The following is a 22,442-nucleotide window of genomic DNA, read 5'->3' as shown; positions in this document are numbered from 1 at the left end:
AAGGCTGAAAGACGACCACCACTGAACAAGACACACAAGCTGAAACGTCAAGACTGGGCCAAGAAATATCTCAAGACTGATTTTTCTAAGGTTTTATGGACTGATAAAATGAGAGTGAGTCTTGATAGGCCAGATGGATGGGCCCGTGGCTGGATTGGTAAAGGGCAGAGAGCTCCAGTCCGACTCAGACGCCAGCAAGGTGGAGGTGGAGTACTGGTTTGGGCTGGTATCATCAAAGATGAGCTTGTGGGGCCTTTTCGGGTTGAGGATGGAGTCAAGCTCAACTCCCAGTCCTACTGCCATTTTCTGGAAGACACCTTCTTCAAGCAGTGGTACAGGAAGAAGTCTGCATCCTTCAAGAAAAACATGATTTTCATGCAGGACAATGCTCCATCACACGCATCCAAGTACTCCACAGCGTGGCTGGCAAGAAAGGGTATAAAAGAAGAAAATCTAATGACATGGCCTCCTTGTTCACCTGATCTGAACCCCATTGAGAACCTGTGGTCCATCATCAAATGTGAGATTTACAAGGAGGGAAAACAGTACACCTCTCTGAACAGTGTCTGGGAGGCTGTGGTTGCTGCTGCACGCAATGTTGATGGTGAACAGATCAAAACACTGACAGAATCCATGGATGGCAGGCTTTTGAGTGTCCTTGCAAAGAAAGGTGGCTATATTGGTCACTGGTTTGTTTTTGTTTTGTTTTTGAATGTCAGAAATGTATATTTGTGAATGTTGAGATGTTATATTGGTTTCACTGGTAAAAATAAATAATTGAAATGGGTATATATTTGTTTTTTGTTAAGTTTCCTAATAATTATGCACAGTAATAGTCACCTGCACACACAGATATCCCCCTAAAATAGCTATAACTAAAAACAAACTAAAAACTACTTCCAAAACTATTCAGCTTTGATATTAATGAGTTTTTTGGGTTCATTGAGAACATGGTTGTTGTTCAATAATAAAATTAATCCTCAAAAATACAACTTGCCTAATAATTCTGCACTCCCTGTGTATGTATATATATATATATATATATATATATATATATATATATATGGAACAAAAAGCGAGACAAATAGAAGGCGCTATACTGTGGGTGTGTAAAAGAGATATAGAGGTGAATCTAATATCAATCTAGAAGGTGGATTCCTCCGGGAGCAAAAAACCAACCCTAAAGCGGCTATCCCTTAGAGGGCAGAAAAACAATTGTGCTGGCCGAGACAAAAAAAGACTCCCCTGCCAGCCCAGTGTTTATCCCCCTATGTAAAAAATGAGTGTAAAGAGGCCGTAATAAGGGATATGATAGCGCTGGTTGTAAGGAGACAGTATGTGACACAATTATAATGTGTGACTAAATGCAAAAAATGATACAAAAAGCATAGCACTTGAAATACAATATGACAAAGGGATATATAAAACACACTATAAAAATAAAGTGTAAGGCTGGATATAAAATGTCCCAAATGCTGGAGCACTTATGTACTGTATGTACACAGATGTGAAGTTCAAAACTTTGGTTATGGGTGAAATGCACACTTACAGAAAGGAACCTCAATCATATGAGGTAAGGCAACCGCACATCAGGAAATTGCTCTCAATAGGCTTGGCCCCTTGGGGTATAGATGGGAAACTTCCAGATCAGCGAGCTTGTCTTTTCTCCCCCCTTTCTGTTATCCAAGTGTAGGTGAAATTTCTGGGAGTTTGAGCCCTTGTTTCCTCTGCCTCTTTTAGTATGGGTCCTCTCAGGATGGTGGAGTAGACGATATATGAAAGAAAGAAAGGCCCATATAGTGTGATATCGTTTTAAAAATCCAACATTTTATTCACATATAAAACACTCTTAAAAATGCCTGCTTACATTAAAAATCCTCACAGATATGAGGTATTTATACAGCGATATGTAGCAGGTGCAGTCCTGTATATGCAGGATGGGGTGACCACAGATAGTATAATGGTCACAGATAGCCAAAACACAAATATAGCAGCAAGTACCCACAAAATACTACGATCAGTGGATATATTAAAATTCTTATCTATGAAATATACTGCACCAGAAATTCTGGTTAGTCCAAAAAGGTCCGTTCATATAGGGTGAAGTCTAACGCGTTTCAAAGGTTATGGTAATAGCTCCTTCTTCTTCAGAGACTGTTTTATATTTGAACGGCCGGTTCTTTTATTCCCGTTTCTTCACGCGGGATTTCGGAGGTAAATTCTAAAAGTACTTCTGATTGGATTATACGTACACACCTCCGATGACGATTGTAAAGTTCATCCCAATTCGTCAAGGCGGAGGTGTGTATTTCTAAAATGTGAGGTGTGGTTAGTTGAGGACAGCATTCTATTGAAATGAGACCTATTATGATGTACAATTCAGATAAGTGTATACTTGTGATGTTAATGACTACAATGTTTGGCAGATAATACTCGTTCGTAACCAGTTTATCATATAAATGGCAGATGGAGACCATATAAGCCCTATGGTACAAAATCAAAATAATGGAAAGCAATGTTTTGCGATTATCTTACATCATGTCGCAAATGATACACTCTCATGGGGATTAATGTTAAACCATGTTATAACACAATTGTATACTTCATAAAATATAGAACAATTAAGAAACCAAAACACAATATATATATATACACACTCTTTAGCAATGCATATGTATGTGTCTCAATGCTAAAGCCATTTGCCTGCTTCTTTTTTTTTTTTGTTAACTCCCTTATAACTTTTTTGTGCAATATTTTTTTAAAATAATTTTTAGCAATCAGTGTTATTGTGAGTGTAACTGTACTTTGTAATGTATTTTTGAAATGTTTAGAGCAACTTTTTTGTTTCGGAAAACAGATAACCACAGCTCTGAGATTGCAGTAAGGATTGAAGCGTAAATTGCGATTTCACTCAACTTGTAATATCAGCGCAATGAAAAAGGCTTGCGAAAAGATGATATCGCTTGCGCTAAACCATTTGTGCCTCACTTGCAATCTAGCAAATGTTGAACAATATAGAATACCAAAGTAAATACAGAACTGAAAACGTTTATATATTGTATGAAACTTAAATCTAGAAATAGATATATGAGAGATATATAATAGCCTATAGTGCACAAAGATATATATATATATATATATATATATATATATTGGATTGAAAGAGAAAACCAGGGCGCAAGAAGAGGGAATCAAAAAAGAAACTGGATTGCAGTTTTTCTTTAAACAATAGCTAGACACATAAGCTGCTATCCCTTTAAGAGAAAGTATATGCAGGAATAAGATACTCCAGCAAAAATCCTCAAACAGAAATATGGAGAAAAGAGAACTAAAGGGAATTGATAAGTGCTGTTTCTATTGGGAAGAGCACATAAGTAAAACATATGTACATAATTGGATATAAGAAAAATAAAAGGTTGAACTGTTAGAATGTAAATTTAAGCACATATATAACTAAATCTTGGCAATAGAATAAACAGTGGGTTTGTGGTGGATAAATAAACACTACAGATATATAATGAAAAATCCTCCAGACAATGTTCTAGACAGTATTTCCAATGAAAACTCGTATATGAGCATATGTTCTTATTCCGGTATATATATCTAGAATTCCCACGTACAAGATATAACCTCAATCCTATGAGGTAAGATCTTCACACTGCAGGGGGGCACTTCCGTGGCATATACTGTTGTCTGAATAGATGCAACTGATTCCCCTCTTGTTGTATGGTAGGCTTCCAGATAATCCGTATGGATCAGTGTCCTTCCTGCCTCTCAGACATGGAATCCTTTTTTAGAATATAATAGAGCTCCTGAGGATTTTCTTAATCTCTTATGTATTTATCATCACTGCCATCCTGAGGATACAGTCTAGTGTTGGAAGACGTAAAGCCTTCTACACTTGTTCTTCACACTTCACAGTCGTTATTCTTCTGTACGTGTCTCTCACCTGCCAATATATAAGACCATCCGTCCTATAAACGGAGGGTGCTGTAGGCCTGGTGCAGCACGGCAAGGGCTCACTCGCCCTCAATGGTTTTCTTCAAAGCACTGAGTGCCCTTTCTGGACAGTCTCTCCAAACAAATTGAAGGGGAGGAACCACATTGAATCTGGGTGATCACAGAGGAAATCTCTGGACACACCCACCTAAACGCCACTTGCCGGTTAGCAGGAGGGACGTGGTGCTGAGAAAGGATTCTTGCACCATCCAGAAAGGGCACTCAGTGCTTTGAAGAAAACCATTGAGGGCGAGTGAGCCCTTGCCGTGCTGCACCAGGCCTACAGCACCCTCCGTTTATAGGACGGATGGTCTTATATATTGGCAGGTGAGAGACACGTACAGAAGAATAACGACTGTGAAGTGTGAAGAAGAAGTGTAGAAGGCTTTACGTCTTCCAAATCTAGACTGTATCCTCAGGATATTCTAATTTACCTCTGAGATGGGTACTGTTTATATCTCCCAGTGCTGATATTGAAGCATTAAATAAACTGTTATTGACAGTCTCTGAAATGGCACAAGACAAGACATGTAAAATAAGTCAACATTTCAGAGATTAAATAGGTGATAGTTTTTTTTTTTCCTTCTACTTTTACAATTCAAGTGTACTTTAATAAAGTATGATGGGGCTAAAGTACCCATATAAATAACAACCCATATAGGGCAGATTCTGACTGGAGCGCAGAATTGTGCTTTCATGCTCTACTCGTAATACCAGCGCGTGCAAATCTGTGCTGTTATTTGAAGTTCAGCATAATTTCAAGGAAGTTTTGTGCTCATGAGAACACGCTCCCATAAGCTCCAATGGGAGCTTTGTTCTCATGCCGATGGGCAGCAAAGTTTAAATATATATGTATATGAATATGTACATATATATTTATGTGTTTATATATGTTTAAACACAGTATCTATAGACCGCAATGTAAAAGCACTTTTCAGTGATGTTTTTTTCTACTCCAAACATCTGCTCACTTTAACCCTTATAAATGCTTTGTGCAGTTATATTTAATAATACAAATATATATATATATATATATATATATATATTATAAAGGAACACTACACTTTATTTTGGGGGCAATTTGGGGACATTTTCTTAATTAGGTCAGACCTCTGGTTAATTCACTGAGCGCAGAGTGCTACCCCGACCTCACTGTAGCATTAACCAGCCACTCGTAATGGCTGGTTATTTAACATGTGCCCGTAAAAGGGCATATTTGCCCGTTTATGGGCGCATGTTAAATTAGCGATCCACTTGTAATCTAGCCCATAATTTATTCTGTTTTAATGTCACTCAAGTGTGTATGTAAGCGCTGACTGAAATATAACATGCAATTTTTGAATTCCTTTTATACATAATATATTCAGCATTAAGTTTGTTTATAGCCTTCTGAATTTACTGAAATATACTTTTTACTTGCAATTTGTAAACTCAACTGAAGAAAAAAAACAACAACATAATTTGGAATAGAGTATTGTATGTAATTCCCAATGATGACAGACATATTTTAAAACATTAAACAATGCTCAATCAATGAGAAAATATAGTGTCTGTCTAATGCTGATTGTGTGATGGTTAAGTGACTGAACAGTGCTCTTCAACTGAGACACATCATCTTAAAGAGTTTTGTGTGATTAAATGTGATGTCTTTACTCTCTACGTACTAAACTCAAGAATCCTAATATTCCCAGAACATTGTATCCACTTAAAATACAATATGTCACTATTTGTTTAACACACATATTTTTTATTACTTCTTTCAGAAAAAGCATTTTTTCCCCCCACAAACCAATTTATCGAAAACCTAACATTAATACAACCCCTGTTAACATATAAGGTTAAACTAACAGCGCATGAACAGAAATGCTGTTACAACAAAGCTAGCATATTTCTCCAATTCACTTTGAACTATAAACCCAAGTCATGCATTAAATTTGGGGTATTATCACGGAAAGCAGAATGCTAATTCTGCCAAAGTTTGAAAACGGTTTTGTTGAAGAATAAGCCATGCATTAAATGAACAAAGCTTTCAATAAGGTAGCATTTTTATATATATATATATATATATATATATATATATATATATATATATATTTTTTTTTTTTTTTTGGCAAAAGAAGGCATGGTTGTTTGTTGTTGAAATAGAGCAGAACAATAGATAGTTTTAAAAGGAAATATAATTTCAGACTGTCATTTCAACCAGCTAGCTGTATAGGCAAAGGGAAAAGGGTGCTATAAAGACAGCAAAATACTATTAAGAAGGATCAGATGATTATAACATTGTGCAACAAGTACACATCATCAATTTCCCAGCAGTGATATTGTAGACCACCCAGCTTAGATACTTGGATGACAGATTGCTTGACGGGCATCTAGCTTGTCTCCCATTTAATACGTTCTCCCTTTCTGCTAACCTCCTTATTTCCTCCTTTGCGCCATCAATCATTTTATACATTTGTCACTCTCGCGATTTTTTTTTCTTTCTCAATTGCTACCCTTTTTCAATTAATTTCATTCCTTACCCAATTTTCATCTAATATTTTATTGTATTTATTAACTTATTCATATTTATTTAAACAATTACTCACAGTCCAAATAGTACTCTGATAATTTTTACATAAAAGTTTAAATTTCATGTGCAAACATATAAACCATGTGCAAATTACCAGTATGCAAAAAAGTGTTCTTTGTTGACTCAATTATTTTGTATTAAATCAACATATAAACATAGAGGAGGGGTAAATGACCCTCAGTAATACTATTTATTAGCTGAAAAAGGTTCTTGTTGCATTTGCAACAAAGGAAAAGCTTACAAGTATTTTTAGAACTTTCTTTAAATTTCTTTAATGAAGAAATTCTATAGGGGACATTTCTTCTATTGTATCTACTGCTGTATGTAGAAGATTCAATAAAAAAGGATGCAGTCTTCCAAAGCAACATCATCCTTAGACATGCTAAACATTATGGGCTAGATTATGAGTGGAGTGCTAACTATCGCTCCCGCACCATGGTAACTGCGCTTATATTAGGCCTTTTGCACGCATTGGATACTGCGTGTATTACAAGATGAAAATAAAAAGGTTTTGGTAGTGCTAACCTGACAAGCACAAAAAGCTGAAGCTACAATATTGCTATCACTTTAACATATTCTCCTATAGGGCTTCATTTATGAAATGGCGGGTGCTGCTTCGGCGTCCCATCGTTTCACTCGCCTGTAATGGAAGTTAAGACGCAGCGTTCATAAGCCGCTGCTTCTTAACCTGTCCACCACCTTTTAGGTGGCAGATTGAAATCATTCCAATCCAATACGATCAAGATGATTGACAGAGCGGCATTGCACAAGCATTTCACCAGAAATGCTTATACAATGATAAATGCCGACAGCGTATGCTATAGCGAATCATATCCGCTTGACATTTAATAAATTTACCCCATAGACTTTAATGGAGCACGAAAAGCGAATAATACCTAACACACATCAAGTCGCAAATACTAGATTGCGTTTCCTCAATTGCGCTAACTTGACATGAAATATGAATATTTCACATTCCAATATTCTTCACATAGCAGAATATGTTCTATTTATTATTAAATACATATTTCTATATACATCTGATGTTTTTTGGTAAAATAGTTCATTTTGTAGCCCTTTATTATTTATAGTTTTACTGTTAAAGTTATGATTTATTCATTAAATCAATTTCAATTAATTAATTTACTTTAAATTAATTAAATATATTGTATGAAATGTTGTGCAATCTTTTAAATATGAATATGCAGAAATTTATCATTGCAAGACATTTGTTCATCAGAAGACACTAATACCTCAATAATGTTTCTTCTTTTGCAGTATAATGAAGAACTTCAATATGTGGAGCCCTGTTTAAATGGCACATTAGTACAAGCCGACAGAAACAACAAAGAGGTAAAGAACTACATTATTGAAAATTAGAAGCTACATTTATTTCACACGTGAAAAGCATGTAATTCATTTCAACATATTACAATTATTGTAACCCTATTAACTTACAACAAATCCCATTAGTGAATTATGTTAAAGAAGTTTATTCCTAAATTGAATATTATTATTGAAAATATCTTTAAAAATCTATCTATCATATATCTATTTATTTATCTATCTATATCTATCTATCCATCTATACATCAGGAAGCACTCATATTACAAGTTGAAAGTAAAATATTTTCAGTTGGGCGCTAACCCCATAGAAGTCAATGGAGCAAAAAATTGGGAAAAAAAACTAACACCCTACTCATGCACAAACCCTATCACATATTCTCAAGTGCGCTAACCCGACATGAAAATATAAATATTTGACATTTCATTGTTCTTCACAAAGCAAAATATGTTCTATTTATTTATAAATACATATTTCTACATATATCGATATGTTGACAATATATATCTATATTTATTTATATATATATATATATATATATATATATATATATATATATATACTCTCTCTCTCTCTCGTATATATAAATGATTTTATACAGGTATAGGGTATAGATATATACAGATATATATATATGTTTTTATATCTATATATGTCTGTAAATACGTATTTACACATATAAATACATATGTACACACACACATATATATGTATATATATATATATATATATATATATATATATATATACAGTATATAGATATATCTATATATATATATATATATATATACACACACACATACATATACATATTTAGACATTTATATGTATGTATCTGAATGTTAAAGGGATACTGAACCCAAATATTTTCTTCCATGGTTCAGATAGAGCATGCAATTTTAAGAAACTTTCTAATGTATTTTTATTATTAATTTTTCTTCGTTCCTTTGCTATCTTTATTTGAAAAAGAAGGCATCTAAGCTAAGGAGCCAGCAAATGTTTGGTTCAGAACCATGGACAGCACTTGATTATTGGTACTGTCCAATCAGCAAGGACAACCCTGGTTGTTCACCAAAAATGGGCCGGCATCTAAACTTACATTCTTGCTTTTCAAATAAACATACCAAGAGAATGAAGAAAATTTGATAATAGGAGTTAATTAGAAAGTTGTTTAAAATTGCATACTCTATCTGAATCATGAAAGAAAAAAAATTGGTTCAGTGTCCCTTTAAAGCCCTTTGCAGTCCTATTTTTTAAACACCTGAGACCTCATATCTTTGAGCCCTTATAATTTTTTGTGCAAATTTCTTTTGTGCAACAGTTAACCAGAGCTCTTTGAACACTGTAATCATTCAAGCATAAATCACAATTGTGCTTGTGCGTTTGCATTAACTTTCAACTTGTAATACGAGCGCTAAAGCCAACAAGCAAGCACCCATGATAAACTCCTTTTGCTCAAGTATAACGGTTAGCTTGCCACTCGTAATCTGACCCTATTTCGGCTAATTTTGTCACCCGATATATTTGATTGGTCACAGATATCTGTTGTTCGCATTTCTTCTCAAATAAATCCGGATAATTAATAACAATAAATAAGCAGAAGTTACAAACCCATTTTTGTGTTTTTCACTAATGAATAACAAAGCTTGTAAAAAACGTTCACCTAGATTACGAGTTTGGCATTATGAGTGAAAAAGCAGCGTTATGGCCCATAACGCTTCATTTTCTCTATTGTCACTATTACAAGTCTTGCAGGAATAGGTGTACCGAACACCTTTTAGCCAGTCACGCAACGTCAGTACCGCACTTTTTTTAAAATTTCCTATTTCAATGGGACTCCCATAGCGCCGGTATTACGAGTTTGCCTGGGAGGCTAAAAATTGAGTGTTACAGCCTAAAACGACAAGATCCATACTGCCATCTAAACTCAGTAGTTATGAGTTTTACGTTACAAAGCTGTAACATAAAACTCATAACTAAAATGTTACAAAGTACACTAAACACCCATAAATTACCTATTAACCCCTAAACCGAGGCCCTCCTGCATCACAAACACTATAATATACTTATTAACCCCTAATCTGTCGCTCCGGATATCGTCGCCACTATAATAAACCTATTAACCCCTAAACGGCTGCCCTCCCACATCGCAAACACAATTTAAATATTATTAACCCCTAATCTGCCGTCCGCCCACACCGCAGCTATAATAAACCTATTAACCCCTAAACCACAAGCGACTCACAACAAAATATACTTAAATAAACTATTAACCCCGAAACCTGATTGGAACAGCCAATAGGATTTTAGCAGCTTTAATTCCTGTTGGCTGATAGAAATCTTTCAGCCAATAGGAATGCAAGGGATGCCATCTTTGATGGCGTCACTTGCATTGAAGTTCCAGTGTGCGGCGGAGACCGTATGAAGAGGATGCTCCACGCCGGATGTCTTCAGGATGGACCTGCTCCGCACCGGATGGATGAAGATAGAAGATGCCGTCTGGATGAAGACTTATTGCCGCCTGGATGAGGACTTCGCCGGCTGGATGAAGATCGAAGAGGCCGCCTGGATGAAGACTTCTTGCCGCCTGGATGAGGACTTCGCCCGACTGGATGGATCCTTCAAGCGGGACTTCAATAACTGTAAGTGGATTGTCGGGGGTTAGTGTTAGGTTTTTTTAAGGGTTTTTGAGTGGGGTTTTATTTTAGCTTATTTTTGGACTTTTCATAAAAGAGCTGATTGCCCTTTTCAGGGCATGGCAAAAGAGCTAAATGCCCTTTTAAGGGCAAAGCCAATACAAATGCCCTTTTCAGGGCAATGGTTAGCTTAGGTTATTTTAGATAGTTATTTTATTTGGGGGGTTGGTTGGGTGGGTGGTGGGTTTTACTGTTGAGGGGGGTTTTGTATATTTTTTTTACAGGTAAAAGAGCTGATATCTTTGGGACAATGCCCCACAAAAGGCCCTTTTAAAGGCTATTGGTAGTTTATTGTAGGCTAGGGTTTTTTTTATTTTGGGGGGGCTTTTTTATTTTGATATGGCTATTAGATTAGGTGTAATTCGTTTTTTATTTTTGATAATTTGTTTGTTATTTTTATTTTTTTATTTTTTTGTAATTTATTAATTTTAATTTTAGTGTTTTTTTAATGTTAGGTTTTAGTGTAAGGCAGGTTAGGTTTTATTTCACAGGTAAGTTTTTATTTATTTTAACTAGGTAGTTAATAAATAGTTAATAATTATTTACTAACTAGTCTACCTAGTTAAAATAAATACAAACTTACCTGTGAAATAAAACCTAAGCTATCTACAATATAACTATCAGTTATATTGTATCTAGCTTAGGTTTTATTTCACAGGTAAGTATGTATTTAGTTTAAAATAGTTATTATTTAGTTCATAATTTTAACTTTAATTTAGCTGTATTTAAATTATGTTAAAGTTAGGGGATGTTAGGCTTAGGGTTACGTTAGGGTTTACGTTAGGTTTAGGGGTTAATATATTTATTTAGTGGTAGTGATGTGGGAGGCCCGAGGTTTAGGGGTTAATAGTATTATGTAGGGGGTGGTGATGTTAGGGGCAGCAGATTAGGGGTTAATTGTATTATGTAGGGGGCAGTGATGTTAGGGGCAGCAGATTAGGGGTTAATAACTGTATGTAGGTGGTGGCAATGTTAGGGGCAGCAGATTAGGGGTTAATAACTGTATGTAGGTGGCGGCAATGTTAGGGGCAGCAGATTAGGGGTGTTTAGACATGGGGTTTATGTTAGGTTTTTTTTAAACTCGTAATACCAGCGCTATAGGGGTTTGTAATAACGCCGCTTTTTTGGTGGTCGTTAAAAACCCTATAGCGCTCAAAACTCGTAATCTCTCTGATAGTGATTTAACCCTGTAATTTCGAAAGTTGGCAAGTTTAATTCAAATAGAACATGTACTGTATATACACATATTAACACATAAATATATATGTATATAAGCATATACTGTATATATTTACTGGGAATGCAAAGTTTCCACAGACCACAATGTAAAGGCACTTTTCAGTGCTGTTTTTTTCTAACACCCCACACAAGTCAACTTCAAAGCCCCAAAACTGACTATTTTGAGGGTATTTGGGGCACTTTTAGAAAATTACCAGATCTTATCTCTGGTTAATCTTCTGAGTGCTAATTGCTACTGTGAGTGTAGCAAAAACCAGCCCCTTGTAATGGCTGTTTTTGTTTCGCACTCCAGCCAACAGGGAAATTTGCCCGTTTGCGGGCGCTCAATAATTTAGTGCTCCACTTGTGATCTAGCTCTAAATGTCAGTGGTAGATGACATTTAAAATGAATAGGTTACCTTGCTGGGACCCTTGTCCACCTAGTATTTGTTAAATGGTGCCCATTTTCATTCTTAAGGTTGTGAGAGTCCACAAGTCCTTTCTGTTGGAAATTAATCACCTGGCAACTAGGGGGAGGCAAATACACCCTACATCAAGAGCTTTAAAATCCCTCCTACCTCCTTAAAACTCTCATTCTTTTTTTGCCTCAATAGGAGCAGGTGAAGATTGAGGTACTCCAGATTTTATTTAGCAAATTAAGGTATAATTAATCCTTCATTCCCCTCATAAGGTGAAACTTAGAAGAGAGGGGCATAGTAGTAGAGTACTGGCTCGCAATGTAATTCCCCTGTTGGAGTTGTGGTCACAAGGTGTTGATGGGACTGGTTCTTTATCCTCCTGTTCGGCCATGAAGATATATTCCCTTAGTATATCCTCTACTGTCTAATACAGTAGTGGATAAGCTCTCTACTGTATCCTCATGTTACATCAGGGTAAGATCAGTGGAGTTGGCATTTGCTTGCAATCCTTACACAGCCCGCAGGTAATCAGTAGGTACATACATCTATGTAATAATGACATTTCAACTGGACAGGATACACCTTCAAGCACTCATACCCTTCAAAAATAGAAGTGTGGCGTGAGAAAACCAAAATATAAACAATAATCTTTATTCTCTGCAACCTTATCCTGACTGATTCATCTGGAATGATTAAAAACCCCTGGGCCTCCATTACATATGCAGCGTCGCCCGCAAAATCCTCCGCCGCAGATTTTACGCGATTTTGGTATTACATATACGCCATAGCATACAAGTTATGCGCATATATTTCTCCCTTCGGCCGTAATTTTTAACCCCATAGACTAACATAGAACAGTCACGCAATTTGGTATCCAATATGCAGCGTAAGGACTTACGCGTGCAGAATTCCGAAAATCTACTCCATTCTCATCTCACCACATATTGCAGGCGCAGCAAACCTTGCACTGACTAAAAAAGCAACGTAACTCCCTGGAAGCCTTAACAAACACATACATTTAAGCAGCATCTCAAGGTTAAAGGGACAGTATACTATGATATTGTTTTTTTAAGGTTTATTTGTATATTTGAAATAGTTTGAAGCCACAACATAATCAAATGGATTGAGCTTGTAGGTACTTTATCACATTGTGGACATGTACTTGCTTATTTACTTTAAATTTGTTCTCAAAACAATCAACAATACTTGGAGGAGAGAACAATGGGAAATCATAATTGTATTACCTTCATCTCTTTAAAACCCACTGGAGTGTAATTTATTCTAATGTTAACACAGCTTGGCATTGATGCCAAAATATATAAAGGGACAGTCAAGTCCACAGAAAACCTTCTTGTTTTAAATAGGGCATTTTATTTCAAACTACTTTTAGATTTAATTCTAACACTTGCTTTGTTTTCTTGGTATTCTTAGTTGAAAGCTATGACAACACAATCTCTCACCTGCAGCCTTAAAACACCTGATAATGCCCACCCTATCAGTAACATCACTACTATATATACCAATGTGTCAATTTATATTGGATATGAGATACATTGATTTACATCTTAGAAGTGAATATTACTATATGTACCCTTCATAAACAACTATTGTGGATGTGAGTTATAGTACAAGAATATGTCATAAACATGATAATATTACCTTTTTTTTATTGCCATTTCCACACAGGTCATATTATATGTTTTAACAATATTAGTGTACTAAAACACACCTCACATGGATGTGGATGACAATTATATGGTAAATAACAGAGGACAAGATTTATGGTGAACTATAAGAATATTTATTTCTTTTTTGGCTCTTGGATGAGGGAGCTTAGGTGACTGTAGAAGATTCTGGTATTTCTGCTGGTGTGCTGGCCACAGATGATAGGCTGGAGGCAGTGTCCTGCTGGTATGTAAAGTGCTCAACCAACACACCCAAGAGTTGATTTTGTTCTCTCCATCTATTGTCCATTTGCATCTGCATATCAGACAGAATTCTCATCATCTGTGACTGGTTATGAACACTTGCACTTAACGATGCTGCCATGTCCCTCTGTAGCTCTATGCTACGCTGTTGTCTCCTTTCTTGGCTCCTGATGAACCTTTCATGGTTCCTGAAGAACCTCTCTTGGCCTCTTTGTATGCTCTCAGTGCTTGTTATGAGCCTCCTCTGGAGTGCAATGTATTCCTCACCCAGGGGAGAATACAATGCATCCACAGGCTCTGGAGCAGCAGGGCTTCTAGGTGCTTGTGGGGCAGGGTCACCTGCATCTGCTGTTGCTTGAGGTGCAGGGTCAGCTTCAACTGCTGGTTCATGTGGGGCAGGGGCAGATTCAACTGCTGGGGCATATGAGGCAGGGCCAGCTTCAACTGCTGGTTCATGTGGGGCAGGGTCACCTGCATCTGATGGTTCTTGAGGTGCAGCTGTAGAATCTGCTATATTTCCATCTGCCGATGGTGGAGCTTGTCCAATTGCTGAGGATGGTGGAGCTCGTCCAATTGCTGAGGATGTTGGAGCTCTCATGGTTGGTTGATAGTCCCAATGATGACGAGTGTGTGACCACTCAGCCTGTTCAATTGGAACTTCCTGTGACATTGTCTGTTGGTAAAATCCCTGACTGCCATGAGATTGTGTTGTGGGGGGGGGGTTAAATACATGGACCCTTTGTGGCTGTCTTGGCTCCCCCTCAAAGCCAAAGGGAGGATATTCCTCTGCCCAGGAATCTTGCCAGGTGTCATATGGCAATGGTGGTGGCATCACTCCCGGGTCCTCAACTGAAGCCATCCAACCATGCTCATGACTGGGAGCATACTGTTCTTGCGGTTGCCTGAAGGGTGGTGGTGGTGGTGGCATGGATGTTTGTATCCTTGTGACAGGAGGTTCTGTGAAGGAGTCAAAGGAAGAGATGGATTAGTAAAGTCAGATATATGTCCACGTGGGCATACAATATACATTGATACATGCAGGGCCTATACTGATTCTCATGTCAAACTCTATAACATGTGTCCTGTGTTAATCTGAGACATGTTAGTATTGCACTATTTCACCTCATATCATGAATTGCATTGTGTTAAGTAGCATTAATGTCAAATATAATTGTAGATGTTTTTGTTAGTAGGCCAAATACCATGCTCCTCATTGTGTACATGAATGTGTGATATTAAAGGATGTTATATTTCAAATACATATAATACTGGTGTGTGTGATGTTACTCACCAGCATGATGTGCTGTGGTTGCAGCCCCTGAGTCACGAGCCCCTGGAAGTCCACGGACTGCTGTGATACTCAGGGACCTGCGTATCATCTCCTGCCAGGTGTTATACTCAATATCCAGGGATGGACCACTGCCTGTTCCCCTCTGGTGCATAGCTTCCTGCCCCATCTTTTCTTTGACCCGCCTCTTGCAGTCATTCCACCACTTTTTCAGGCCATCAACAGTCCTCCTCTGCGGGGCCACACTTTTGACAGCATCCTCTACCGCCAACCATGCCGTTTTTTGCTTTTTGGCAATGCCTTTGCCCTTCTCCTGCCTGAAGAGGGCACTGTAATTGTCCATGATGGCCTGGACTAGGGCAACATTTTCATCAAATGAGAAGTTGGGACATCTCAGCCTCTCATCCTTCATGGACACCTGGCTTCCTCCCTGTGATGTCCCTGGTGTGGGTTCCACCCTATCCACTCCCTCCTCCCCCCTTCTGTCCACATGTGCACCCTCTGTATCTCTCCTAGATGTGCCTGCTCTCTGGGGCTCTCAGGCATCTCCCCTCCCATCATCCTTTCTAGCTCTCCCTCTCCCCACTCCACTTACTCCCTAACGGGGGGCCCACTGCTCCTCCTGTCCTCTCCAATACTCCTCTCCCTGCCACTCCTCTCCCCTCCTCCCTACCTCTCCCTGCCATCCTCACACTAAATCACACTACACACACTCACACTCACTCCCAGTTCAATCACACACAATCACAACCAAACACTCAGCCTATCACACTGTAAAATTCAAATAAAATGTGTGAGGTGTTAGAAAAAAAAGTGTGGTGTATTTTGTATATGTATGTATGCAAAATGTGTGCAATATGTAAAAATATGTGTAAGTGTACAAGCTTAACCAAACAACAATGCGACCTAACTCCTCTGTTTGCTCCTCTCTATCTACTCTAACTAATCCTCCACTTCAGTGTAGTGTGCTGTAGCTCAATGAACAATCCAAACACACTGAAGAAAATGGCGGCTGCGTATGGGTTTATATATGAATTTTGAATAGCGTAATTACGTGTCGCATTTTTATATGAAATCGCGGTTCATTTTTACGAGTGTTAGCCTAATTTGCATAAAACTACTCTTTATTGACACTATCCGTGGACAAAATAATGGCGTAAGCTACTTGCGACGACTAAAATGTGTATTTGCGCACATTTCATAAGATCGCCAGTTTGTCCTACTTACCCCAGTTTAGCATATAACGGCGCAGTATATGTAATACCCCAATGTGCAAGGTGAAATTACGGGCGGCGCAGGTTCCCACGCTTGCGCTGAAACATGTGCCGTATATTTAATTGCGCCCCTGGTGTTGAATAATACCAGGTAATTGCTTGTGCAATGTCAAATGTAGGGAGCTAATGCTGCCTCACAAGACCTGAACGCATGGAGGCAGGATTCCTCCCACACCTTGTTAAATGGGAGTTTACAGGTCATGCGTTTAGGGTGCAAGCTGAAGAGTTTTATAGATAAATTAGTTAGATACATCATTGGAATCCCTTTTGAAACAATATTTTGGGATGTAAATTTGTATAAAACTCTTATTATAGATTAGATCTTTCAGTTTAAGATTTTTTGTTTCCTGTTTGAGAGTCTGCTAGAGCTAAAGAAATAATTTCTTTAATTTCTATTATCTCCATAATCAATGTTTCACCTTGGTACTTCTAGATTCTTTTTTTCACCTTCACATTCCTCCTTATAATGCCAATGCCATCCATTCTTTCAGCTTATAGTCAACCTCTACCTGCCCCTCATCATCATTTTATGTTTCCCTCCTTCAATGGTCATTTTCATTATCACATTAACCTATCCAAAGAAACATTAAACTTGAATTTAATTCCCTATGAAGGGTTTACTTATGCATAAAAAACGCCATTTCAATGTATTTTGCAATGATTTATTTTACCTGCTTTTTCTCATGTTTAAGTCTTGTAAGTGGGGTGCATTTTGCTTTACCCTGTGACCCTGCAACATTCTGCACCTTGATTGCTTGATCAGTGCATGATCCCCGACAAAAGAGATAAGATAAACTATAATCAATACTTTTCAAAGGTTTTATCCGAGGGTATTTATTTTGCAATGCAGAACTTTTGCAATTCAGTAAAAAAAGCACATTTGAAAATAGAAGTGAATTTAAAAGTGTCTTAAAATTACATACTCTATCTGAATCATGCAAGTTTAATTTTGACTTTTCTATCATTTTTCAAAATTAGCCTCTGACACCAGTGCAAAGAGGACTTGATTTCTTTAAAAATGCCTACTGGCTCCTGAGTAACCTGGCACCAAAGGGGACTTATTTTTAGCATATAAAATAGTAAATGTGTGAAGATAAAGATTGTATTATTAATTTGCATTTGAATTTAGTTAGTTCTGACATCAGACATATTAGTACAGAGCTGCAACTCAATGTATAATTATTTTCACAGATATATTGAGTTTTATTTATGTCCCAATAAATCCTGTTTCAGGACTAAATAAATAAAATGCATTTCATTATTTGCAATACAAATAGCCAACTATACAATTCTGCACATCTGCAAAATACCACTTAACTCTAATGCAGATGAATCTTATCTTAAAAAGCAAAACACTGACATTAGTTCAAACAGGCTTTTTAAAAAGAATTGCAAAATAATATTTATTATTGTATTTTATTTTAAAAGGGATAGTAAAGTAATAATTAAACTTGCAAGAATCAGATAGAAGTGATTTTAAAGTATCTTAAAATTACATTCTCTATTTTGAAATGTGCTTCGTTCTCTTGGTATCCCTTGTTGAAAATGAATATGCACATATCCTACAGTAGTGGGAGCTAGCTAGTGATTGGTGACTGCACACATTTGTCTCTTGTGATTGGCTAACTAGATATGTTCAGTTAGCTGCCAGTAGTGCAATGATGTTCCTTCAGCAAATGATAACAAGAGAATGAAGCAAATTTGATAATAGAAGTAAATTGGAAAGTTGTTTAAAATTGTAAGTTATATCTTAAGCATGAATTAAATATTACTTCTTGTGACTTGCAAAATGCAAATATGGTTATGATACATGACAATCTGCTGCTCAAAACACACAAAAAGATTTTAATCAATTTAAACAGGAAACTTCCCCTAACCTGTTCTACAATTATCATCATTCTCACACGAGGATCTATGTGCTTACTGCATCGCAATGCTTCTGACAACAGTACAGCAATAAACAGTGGATACATATTGGTGTATACACAGCAAAGAAAAACCCAAAGGCTTTGATTACTGGCTACACAAAAGGGATGGGTGAATGTTTCTAAAAATTCTAAATTTAAAACGAATTTTGATACATTCCTTCGTTTGAAGCGAATTTTGAATGTTTATATAACATTCTAACATTCTATTTTCGAATTTTCATTTTCAAATTTTTCAATAAAATTTGAAAATATTCGTTCGAATAATAGAATGTTTAGCTATGTATTCATTCAATTTCGAAATGTAATATTAGAATTTGAATGTCACATTCAAATTCGAAATAGTATTTCTAGTCTACAACTGTGTTTAATAAATGTAATATTCGAATTCGAATGCTACATTCGAATGTCACATTCGAATTTGAAATAGTATTTCTAGTCTAATACTGTGTTTTAAATGTAATATTCGAATTCGAATGTGACATTCGAATTCGAATGTCACATTCGAATTCGAAATAGTATTTCTAATCTAATACTGGTTTTTTTAAATGTAATATTCAAATTCGAATGTGATATTCGATTTGAATGTGACATTCAAATTCGAAATAGTATTTCTAGTCTAATACTGTGTTTTATAAATCTTATATTCAAATTTGAATGTGATATTCGATTTGAATGTGATATTTGATTTGAATGTGACATTCGAATTCGAAAAAGTGTTTCTAGTCTACTATTGTGTTTTATAAATGTAATTTTCGAATTTGAAAGTGACATTCGAATTTGAATGTGACATTCGAATTCGAATGTGACATTCGAAAAACTGTAAATAACATTTGAAAATCGAATTTTTAAGAATATTCGTTCTTATCAACATTCTATTATGTAAATCGAATTTCTACAATAACATTCGTTCTAACATTCGAATTCGAATATAAACACATTCGCCCATTCCTACTACACAAGCATAAAACAGTGTCAGCATATGACTTTTATTAGTTGAAATAGTATCTAAATATAAAGAGAGTATTTAAAGGGATATGAAACCCACATTTTTTCTTTCATGATTCAGATAGAGCCGCAATTTTTTAGCAAATTTCTAATTTACTCCTATTATCAAATTTTCTTCGTTCTCTTGGTGTCTTTATTTGAAAATCAAGAAGGTAAGCTTAGAAGCCTGCCAATTTTTGGTTCAGCGCCCTGGGCAGCACTTGCTGATTGGTGGTTACACACATATGCATCTCGTTGTTAGCTCACCAGGTGTGTTCAGCTAGCTCCCAGTAATGCATTGCTTCTGTGGTGAAGAAGTAACTATGTGTTTAACCTCATTTTAGGGATTAAATACATAGTTATATAAAAGCAGTAGTGCCATAATAACAATATCTATCATTAGTACATTTTCTTTCTGTGCTTTTAAGTCTTTAAAAAAATAAAAAATTCCAATTATGTTTATCAAGATTTTTTTTTTTTAAAAAAAAACAGCTTTATTGTAAATAAATCAAAATGACAAAAGTTCGGAGACGCAGCTCCAATTTGCAGGGTTACAACAACAACTGTTGGTTTTTGTGGGAAACGCTAATGAAACCATAAGATCTACTGTGTAGAGTTATAACAGCCCACTCCCAATGGCGTTTGAAATTAAGCTGTGAGGATTGTCCTCTAAGGTTATTTATTGTCCAAGTGTTGGGTAAACGATCTACGTGAATGTCCATATTGAGGTCAACCAACTTGTTGAGGGAGTGTGCTGACAGTTTAAATAGTAGGTTTCCCCTTGATATAATGTAGTACAACAGATAAACATTGAAACAATAAATCATAAATAAAGAGGAAAGAAAAACCAACCAGTAAGTTCCTAGTCCGTCCGCACCCCAATTAAGAAATTCCACAATATCTACAGTGTGTGATAATTCCCATGTCCTGTATTGTATAAATCGTGGTTTTCAAGTATTTCTGCTATGTCTATTATTGATGTAAGTAGACCAAAGCTGTGAAAATTCAGCATAAGAATCCATTTTATTATTCTTAAGATAGTAGTATTCCTCTAAATCTATTATTTCAAAGACTTTCCGGGTCCACACGTCTATAGTTGGGGCTTCCCTACTTCTCCAGTTTTTGGCTATCAGAACCTTAGCTCCGTTGCTCAAGATATTAAATAGGTGTTTGTATGGCTTGTATTTTATGTTTATCAATATTTTAATACTTTTAAAATAGACTACACTTATTACTGGATGTTCTCTAGAAAGTCTTGTGTGTATATACAGTTGTGATTTATTTAAATTTTATGTAATAGACACTACTATAAAGAATAATATGCACAGATACTGATGTAAAAATTCAGTGTAAAACCTTTTTAAAACTTACTTAGAAGCTCCCAATTTAACACTGCTAATGAGATAAGCCTGGGACACCCACTGAAAGGGGCTGATAGCAGAACCTCACCCCTCCCCTCTTCTCTGCATTTGAAAAGACTCATTATACACAGAGAAGCAGTGTGAAATCTGTATACATCAGTATACCTCTAAAACTTTGAGGCTTGGTTAGGAGTCTTAAAATCAGCACAGTGTTATTTAAAAATAAGGAAAACTATACATTTTTACAAAAACACTCCCAGAAGGGCTATATAAATGGATCATCTACAAAACATTTATGCAAAGAAAAATGTAGTGTATAATGTCCCTTTAAGTTTTTTTTTTATTGATTAGTAATTTTCCTAGCTGATGATGATGTTTTGTGCTAGGTTAAAATTAAAATAATGAACTTTCCTTATCCAATTATATGTATTAAGAATCTAGTTGTGGTTATTGCTAACGAGCCATTTAATGAACAAATACATGCAAATGCATATTTTACCCTTTGATCATAGCTGATAATTACTCACAGCCAGTCTGGGTATGGGATGCACAAACCTTTGAAGCCGTGTGTAGATTATCTTCATTTTTCACAAGCTGTGTATAAAAGTTCTAAATTGTTATCAAGTATAAATCTTCTGTTTTATTATTATTTATTATAGAAACATAGATTTTTGATAGTGAATAAGAACTGGAGGGGGGTCTTGACAGTCTGCCCATATTTCTATCTGATTCTGACGTGCAAATTACTTGTAATCCAACATGTGAAAACACTTTCATCTCAGCTTTATTAAAATTAAATTAAAGGGGAATTAAATTTAAAATGTAGTTTTTAATAAATATTAAATTATGCATAATTAAACAATATGTTTCCTTTATGTAGTTTGCTTGATTTACGTGTACTTTAAGAAGTTAAAGTTTTTCTACTGCCCCCTAGAGGCTGGAGTACAGTCTATGGAATGCAGTGTCCTGGCATTCCTATGTGCTGTTGCTCAATATCTCTTCTTAATTGGCCACAGTAAAGGACGTAAGATAAATAACATTCAATAGGCTTCTGAAGGGGTGTGTCCTGAGATTACAAAGCAGAGTGTATTAATCTAACAAAATTACAGGTTTTAAATGCTTTTAAAACATTTATTTTGCATGCAAATCTGTTGTGATGCAGTGGATAACTTCTAATGGATAAATAAGAAAAATGATTCAGTTTCCCTTTAAATACAATACTTAATTTCCTACACATCTTTATTTGTGCATAGAAAATGAATTTTTTTAAAGTATACCTTCATAATTTAATTTGCTCTTATTACTTGCAGTTAAATAGTCTGGAGTGAATGGTGCAGACTTTGGGGCCGATTTATCATGCCACGTATTTAGCCCTATGGGGCCGATTCATCAAGCTCAGAATGGAGCTGTTTCCTTGTGAGCCTTCAGGT

At 36.1% G+C, this 22,442-nt stretch overlaps 1 protein-coding gene across 1 annotated transcript in view; it reads left to right on the top strand.

Annotated features, from left to right (window-relative positions):
- CACNA2D3 (calcium voltage-gated channel auxiliary subunit alpha2delta 3) overlaps positions 1 to 22,442 on the top strand; it is a 1,718,630-nt gene that overhangs the window by 742,417 nt on the left and 953,771 nt on the right. Inside the window, 1 exon segment of the mRNA XM_053720740.1 lies at positions 7,850 to 7,924. Coding sequence (XP_053576715.1) covers positions 7,850 to 7,924 — 75 coding nt within the window.

The sequence above is a fragment of the Bombina bombina genome, chromosome 7 (genome assembly GCF_027579735.1).
Source record: "Bombina bombina isolate aBomBom1 chromosome 7, aBomBom1.pri, whole genome shotgun sequence".
Taxonomy (NCBI): Eukaryota; Metazoa; Chordata; class Amphibia; order Anura; family Bombinatoridae; genus Bombina; species Bombina bombina.
Note: the sequence above shows the minus strand (reverse complement) of the source record. Positions and strands in the feature narration are given on the sequence as shown.